This window comes from Citrus clementina, unplaced genomic scaffold (genome assembly GCF_000493195.1).
Source record: "Citrus clementina cultivar Clemenules unplaced genomic scaffold, Citrus_clementina_v1.0 scaffold_7, whole genome shotgun sequence".
Classification (NCBI taxonomy): Eukaryota; Viridiplantae; Streptophyta; class Magnoliopsida; order Sapindales; family Rutaceae; genus Citrus; species Citrus x clementina.
Window position 1 is genome coordinate 4,895,465 of NW_006262075.1, and position 8,003 is coordinate 4,903,467.

Below are 8,003 nucleotides of genomic sequence, written 5' to 3' on the forward strand. Positions count from 1 at the left end.
TGCTTCAATTTGCAAATTATTTAAATCCACGAAAATTGTAAGCCTGTTTACAATTCTCCGAGATCGATTTTTTTTTCAGCACCCTCTAAATTCTTTAACGTAGTACAGCAGTTTCAGGTAATCTATAATAGGATCAATCCTGAAATGAAGATTTTTCAGCATTGACCTTTTCTTCTTCTTTTCAAAGTTGTAAAAAACATGCTTTCTTTTCTTCTAAATTTTTTTTCCTAATACCTTTTAATTGCTCTGTTGCTGTTTCTGGTCTGCTATAAATTTTGGTTAGGCTGGCTCAGTCGAAGATTGATGGGCAAATGCGATGCTTCTCCATTGTTCAAGCCATATTGAACGAAGGCATTTCCACCTGCTTCATTCGCATCCCTTGTGCCATAAACCTGAGACACGATGCATTTGTTGGTAAGTGAGATTATTGGCTTGACACATTCTACGAGTTCATAAATGTACTGATGATTAATACAAGCGTTTTCCTGGTATGTCTGAATCAGTATGACTGATTAACTTAACGTGCATACCTTCCTGTGGAGTTCCATATTTTCTTGACGAATGAGGTTTATCTTCTTATAGAGCTCTAGATTTTCCTTTTGTATAAGACTCCCCTGTAGCAGAAATAAGGAATAGGTATTATAGGAAATCGGATCTGGATAGAGGATCATCAGTAAATAACTGGTGTTATTTCGGAAAGACCTTTTGGGTCAGTTCTTGTATTTCATCAATCAACATTTGTTCCTGCACAAGTTAAAAAATCTGTTAACTATCATCCGTTTGCATAAAATGGGCTGTATAAGCATTTATGAGCACTGAAAAATTATAACCTTTTTAAGACGAACACCGCGCAAGCTCATTTCTAGTTGATTTTCCAGATTTTGTAGGTCTTTGACGCTCAAACCATATAGCTGTTCTCCCATCAATTGCCTGCATATCAGAATTGCAACATTTAGGGTCAATCAGCATGCTCCACACAGTAGGTCGGTAGCCATTTAACGTTTGTTTTCATGTCGGAATCTACAATGTCAATGTTTGTATGTTGGTTAGATAAATGGGGAAGAAAGAGCTCTGCTTTAACTTTGGAGCCAAATAGTTTTTGGATATTATTTCGATTGTTATTTATATCGTAATTTTAGTTTGATCCTTAGCCACATAAAAGCATATCAATTCTATATATTATTGAGTAGAGGTCGAGCACATGAGAGTAAATGCCTTGGCTTTGTTAGGCGCATGTCTCTACTGACCCCTAAATTAGTGAAATTTGAGAAGTAACTGTGTGTTTGCCTGAGGAGTTTTGTGCCGCCTTTCAATTTGTGATGCTAATTTCTGCTATTACCCAAAATATAGAACTGTTTAGGCTGTGACAAACTAGATGAAGGACGCAAGCAACTAATACATTCTGAGCATACCTAGAACTAGGAATACATCAAACAATGATCTCCTGCTTCTGTAAATAGTTATTTAATAAACTAAATCATAATGATGTGCCACATGAATGAGTCAAGGGTACTAGTGAAGCTATGAGCAGTTGGTCGTGCCATCTTATCTGCTCCTTCAACTTTGCTAATGTAATCTCTCTTCTTTTTATTTTTCGTTTTTTATTATGCCAATGGACTCTGTGGTGTTATCAGTATTTTTGGGAATTTTTTTTTTCCCTCACTGTGAATTTGCCTGGTAAACTATAAAACGTGCAATGACATAGCTTACTTTTAGATACTTGAGACTTTTTTACTCTGCTACCTTTAAATTTGTACACTATACATGTAATGCAATAGTAAGGAATTTTAAGTCTGATCACAAGAAAGACTGTACCGATGGTTTTCTTGCAAGCTTTGCAGTTGTTGCCGTAGGACTGCCGCCTCTCTTCGCCAAAACTAACAAGTAAAATAGAAGAAATTAAGTGCAACCAATTCTGTGAAAGTGAAGACAAGTTGCTTTAACGGATAAATGCATGAAAATGATATGAGAGAGAGTAAATGCATTAAAGCTTTCAAAGGAATTTTAGAATATATTAGAGATAATGCAAGTAACTAATGCATGTATGACATATGTAATTGAATTTAATATAACCATTACTTGTATAGTGATTTCCAAAAATACACACGTCATAGCATCATTTTTGCTTGTTATATGGTTGATATAGTACTTTTAATGTATTCTAGATTTCTCCATTCAAAGAAACTCAATTTACATTATAGTTAACTTGGCATTAAGTAACAAGCCAAACGACACTCAAATAATTTTCTTATGTAATTGGAGTTGGCCTCCTTTATTAGGTGATGCCAGTTAATACCTCTCATGAATGCTGCTTGATTGCCTATTACAAACAGACATGTACTCTCATAATTTGAATTTGTGAGTTTTAAGGAATTTTATATGTAGCTTTATTTAGAGTAGTACTACATATCTTAAATTTTTAATCCCAAAAAATTGACCTAAATGGTGTGATATTCATCAATTAATTGATGAGATAATGCAATTAATTTACTTGGATCTTGTAAAAAATTATCAACCACTTAATGAATAATATATCATCCATGATGAATTTATTTATATATGGTCAAAATTTACTTCTATATTTCCTTTTTCTTTTTGATAACTACTAATCACATAATTGTATTTGTTCAAATAAAAGCTTATGTAAGCAGTGGCGGATTTAGAAAAATAATTTACCGGGGGCTAAATTAAATAATAGTAAAATATAAAAAACTAAAATTTTGAATATATAAAATATTTTCTAATACATTTATAATTATTCTCTATGCATTTTTATATTTTAAAAATGTTATGCAATAGACTCATTATCAATATTATTAAATTTATTGTTTCTTATATAAACAACTAGACTATCATTTATCCCATCCATTCCAAAGATGATTCTTCATGAGTTTCATTATTGAAAACGTTCGTTCTATTATTATTATAGAAACTGGAAGAATTAATCTTATTTTTGATAATAGAAAATATTATGAGTCGTGGGCTATCATTATTTTTAATTAAAATATAAGTTTTTATAATTCTTAAAAGTCAAAGTTTAAATTTTATGGGGGTTTATATTTTATAGTGACTATTTTAATAAATTTAACGGGGACTAATTAGAAAATTAAAATATTTTTCTCTTCTATTTAAAAAAAAAATTTGGCCAGTGGGGGCTTGAGCCCCCACCAGTCACATGTTACATCCGCCCATGTATGTAAGGAGAGAATCCTCATCTATTATTGTAATGCTGAATCCTCATCTATTATTGTTATGCTATCTGCTAATGGATAAATTAATTTTGTGAACTTTAGACATCTGAGCAATATCATTGAGGAAAATACTCAGAATCATAGCCAGTTATTATTAGGAACTGTCATATGGTATACTTTTCACAGGATTGATGAATAAATGTCAAGTGTGATGCATTAAAAAAATTTAAAAAAAAAATCACTGAAATATGGCAAGAATTAGTTAATAGAATATACCTTGAGTTCTGATGGTGGATTCAGCAATTGTTCATGCTCCTCTTTTAGGCAATTATACCGTTCAATAACTGCTTTCATGCTGGTAAGCCAATACATTGATTAGATTCATGCATAATCATATACATAGAACAAAGCTTTTTCGTAAGATTATGCCTCCTGTTGAAAGGGCGCAATTCGTACAGAAAGGTTTAGTGAAAACATCATTTTTTAACTCAATTCACTCGCACTTGGAAAGGCTTCAAACGCTAATCCCGTTAGGACATGTATGATTGAGGTGTTGGTTAATCCTCAATCTATGTGGGATAGAATCCCAAGTGCTGTGAAGTCAAGTGCATGAGTAGAGATATTAGCTACCAAATAAAATTGAGTACAATTACCCAATATTCAAATTGTGTTATTTTCAAAGTTAAATGGACAAATAAAAGTAAATGTTTACCAAATACTATATACATACATACATACATACATATACGTATATAGACACACACAGGAGGGACACTTCTCATGGTTGAATATCCTTGAAGAAAAACTTTTAAATCTTTGAAGGAGGGAATCTACTAGCCACATCCATAGATGATAATAAGAGTTCAACCATTACAGAACAACTGATTAATTGGAGGAAGTGCTCCAATACCTAACTTCAGGGTAGCAATAGCACTCAAAATTCTATTAATTTTAGAATTCTCGGAAACATAAACTATCAAGCTAAACTAAATTCCCGTTGGTTGATCTATCAAATCTTTTTGATTTCACATAAATAAATAAAAATATATATAGGGATAAATGGTAAACCCTAGCTAATTAAAAACATAGAAAAGTGTCATTCTCTCCTTTGATATACTAGACTGCCAGCCAAGGATTAATAGAGAGTTTGAGTTTGAGATCGGTTTACTCATTTCCATCAAACTCAAGCTTAGAATTTTACCTTATATATTCTGAAGTGCATATATTCTTATTGCACGTTGGGAATCAGAAAATCCTAAAAAAAGAATTTTTGGATATTATGGTAGTTGTGGCTTTTAAGTCACTACTGTTCTAACTATCAAGCGGGTTGACAATTGTAGGATAATTAAGCCAGTTTGCAAGTGTTAAATAAATACTTTTACAGCTTTGCTTTGGAGCCAACGAACTTTTTTAAATTAGTTTAATTTTGATTACCCATGAACCAAAACTATCCCTCCATGTGTGACTAATCTTCATACAGCCTCTCGAAAGAAAACCTTTTACATGTACAGTACAATAAGAAGAAACTAGCAGAAGGCAAAAACCTCAATTGTGAGGAATCATTTGTTTCATGCTACTACAGAAGTCGGCATGTCTCCATAGAATAATGAAATGATCCAGCTGACTGTGCTTGTCGTCAATACTAATGACTAATTGAATCATGGTTTATGATCTCTGCTTGCTTACTGAAGAATTTCAGTACTCATAAGTTCAAAGCATGAATTAACCAAACTTCCTTATATCAATGTGGTATCATCTATTTATCTGCATGTATAAATAAAATATGCTACTACTACTGATAGAACCACAGAATGATTAAGCATGACTTCATGATCATCTTTCTGCAGTTTGAAAAAGAAAGGGGGGAAAAAAACGCAGATACAGGCATATATAGAAGTCTATGATATGAAATAACAAGTTGCATCACAAATATACAATTCCCATTGGTAAAATCAGGAGCTCAAGTAATGGATTTCAGACTTGAAGAAAACCCAGTGTCTCTATAGCAAAACAACTGGTGCCTGATGATTAAAAGCTCTTGGAATTAATCCAAGCTAATTATAGATATTAACAACTGTACTTTTGAATTGAACAAAGCTTTTATAATTAACTGCTGACAGCATTCTTTCTTAATTTTTAGGGTGAATTGAACCGAATGAGAGGATGAGTAAGATTGTTACTTTGCCTATCAAAAGCAGGAAGTGCAATGCAAGGAGAAACAAACGCTACTGCAGAAGAAGAAGAAGATCATCAAGAAGCTAAACAAAGCTTTGTTACTGACACTAGGTATCTGTTGATCTGAATGAGGATGCTATAGATCATTGCTTAGTCTCCATTTGCTACTGTTGTTTAGTCGCCGGGGCTTTTAAGCCAGAACTCTAAAGATCTGTGACTATAGTTTGGAAGTTAATGTAATTTTATTCCATAATTGTTTGACAAAAAACTATATCACTTTTATTATTTTTTAAGAATTATATTTACAAAAAATGATCAACTTTAATTTCATAGGTAGATCTTCTACTTCATAATAGTTGTGATTTAAAAGATATAACACCACAATATTAAATAAATCTTCTATTAGTTTTAACTTTTAATGTATCTAAAATGAGGTATTCTATAATGTGTTGTTGGTTTAGTGGGTGATTTTTTTATACTTTTAATTCATCATTATATCCTCCCTATGATGAAAGTCATATGATTTAGGATTTTATTGAGATAAACCTTTGAGAATACTAGCATTATCCTCATTAGTTACTCACCACCCAAGCCAGTGGCGTGGCAATAAAGAAGTCCTTCCCTAGGAGTGACGAATTTCAAGTACTTTTCCTTTGTTAACAGACTTACAGCCTGTACATCAGTTCACTCCATTTCCCATCATCGTATGTCCGTTGAGCCAAATCCAATTCAGGCTAAAGCTCCATATCTCCATCTACAATTCTTTATAATTATGCTAAAATAGTCTTCCTCTATAGAACGTGGCTATCCTATGATATATAAAGTGTCAACTTCATTAGAACAATGAAAGTGAGGCTTTGTTGTATCATCTCATATTTATGCTTGTGCTACAACTAGTGCGATCTCTTTAAAGCATGCATATGCCAAAAACAATGCCTTTCAGTCAACTCTTATTAATGCAGTGCGCAACCTAAATATAGGCTTCATTACAAACCAAATATAGGCTTCATTTCGAATGAAAATATAAAAGGTATGACTTTATATCGAAAGGAACTAGTATTTTAGCTGAAAAATAGCTGCAGTAATGATGATAGCCATAATCTCAAAAGTGTAAGCTTAACCATGGATATGCAGCCAAAAAAAAAAACCATGGATATAACTTTTCTGTTTCCTCCATTCAAAAAAAAAAAAAAATTCTGTTTCCTGAAGGATTCCAAAAAATAAAGCCATACGTGGTGGCAAAAATGAAGAGAAAAACATAAAATTATAACGGTACCGTAGTCAGTCAGCAAACAAACCTGGTGCTTGCAAACTCATAGAGCTTGCTGGTGCTGGAAAATATTACAAGTCCGACTTCTGCATCACAAAGAATTGATAACTCTTTTGCTTTCTTGATTAATCCCTTTCTTCGCTTTGAGAAAGTCACTTGCCTGCTTGTTGAATTATCAATCTTTTGAATCACAATCTTTCCTCGTCCCATTTTTAGGGTTTCTGCCGCAACACGTATAGAGACAGATCAGCTGTAAATTGCTCTGGTGATTAAACCAAAACCAAGGAGTATTAATAAACTTTAAAACTGAAGATGATTAGATAAAAAACTTACTTTGTTGAGCCCAAACGGCACTAGTAGTGAAATGATAAATTAGCGTCCGTGTTTTGGAATATGGACATCAAAAGCTTTATATATATAGGACAAGGGTTCTGGGGAATATGATACAGAAGCTTAATGAGGAAAATGATGATTGAGTGATTTTGAAGGATTTTGCAAACTGAGGATTTCAAATGCAAGGTACTTGACGAGATCTATTCAGATGGCATACATCTACTATGATTATTTTTCATGTCGCCCACGGCCGACGTATACCTAACTGACGCGGGGCACGACAGGTATACATATGATTTTATATATGTTTTCCTTTTTCAAATAGTCTTGAATGATACCAATAAATGGATCGGATTTATTGGCACCTCCTCCTCTTATTTGTCGAAGGTTCTAGTCTTCAGAGATGTGGTCTGTACTTTGGACCATGCCAAATTAAATTAATAATGAAAGCATTTAAGAAATTAATAACTGAAGTTGCAAAACAATTTTTTATCGTCCATTTAAAAGCCCTTGGAATTTTTTTTCCCCTCCAATAAAGACTATGTGCAATTACAATTCCCAAGTGACTCTAAGTTTGTGAACTAAAGCAATCTAGATTTAAAGCAGGTGGACTTGCAGTTGGTCAGTGCAAACAACATATTTCAGGGTAGTATTTTAAAAAAAAAAAACATATTTCAGCGTGGGATTCTTCACGTGTCAGACAGAACATTGGAGTTAGATTTGACATTTTCCAAATTTGGAAAAAAAAAAAGGACAGATTCACGCAAATCCAAACGCAAAGGTCATATTCTTTCCTGGTTGCTGCACGTTTTCTGGTTAGGAAACATTTTTTGTTGTTAGTATCGGATCGGAACTATCTAATACCAAGCCATTTATGGCTTTTGAAAGTAAATTGTAACTTCAATTTCTTTTAATTTATATTCTTTGCAAAAAATCGCCATATTGCTTTATAAACTTAACAATTAATGTAAACGAAATTCTGAAAGTGGGTTTGTGCCAAATGTTGCTTACTTTAAAAGTTTAAAAACCATATA

General features: G+C 32.8%; 1 protein-coding gene across 1 annotated transcript; it reads right to left on the reverse strand.

Moving 5' to 3' along the window:
- Positions 1–266: 266 nt before the first annotated feature.
- On the reverse strand, positions 267–6,846 carry LOC18035849 (MADS-box transcription factor 23). Its single transcript, XM_006426164.2, has 7 exons — positions 6,665–6,846; positions 3,468–3,546; positions 1,816–1,877; positions 831–930; positions 703–744; positions 531–614; positions 267–392 (listed from the first exon to the last, which is right to left on the reverse strand). The coding sequence occupies exons 1-7, from the start codon at positions 6,844–6,846 to the stop codon at positions 267–269; spliced, it is 675 nt and encodes a 224-aa protein (XP_006426227.2).
- Between the last annotated feature and the right edge of the window lie 1,157 nt (positions 6,847–8,003).

Excerpts from the sequence above, each read along its gene's own strand:
- LOC18035849 (XM_006426164.2), bottom strand. The coding sequence starts at position 6,846 with ATGGGACGAGGAAAGATTGTGATTCAAAAGATTGATAATTCAACAAGC. Across the intron at positions 615-702 it reads TACAAGAACTGACCCAAAAG|GGGAGTCTTATACAAAAGGA; the intron begins GTCTTTCCGAAA and ends TTTCTGCTACAG. Across the intron at positions 393-530 it reads ATATGGAACTCCACAGGAAG|GTTTATGGCACAAGGGATGC; the intron begins GTATGCACGTTA and ends ATCGTGTCTCAG.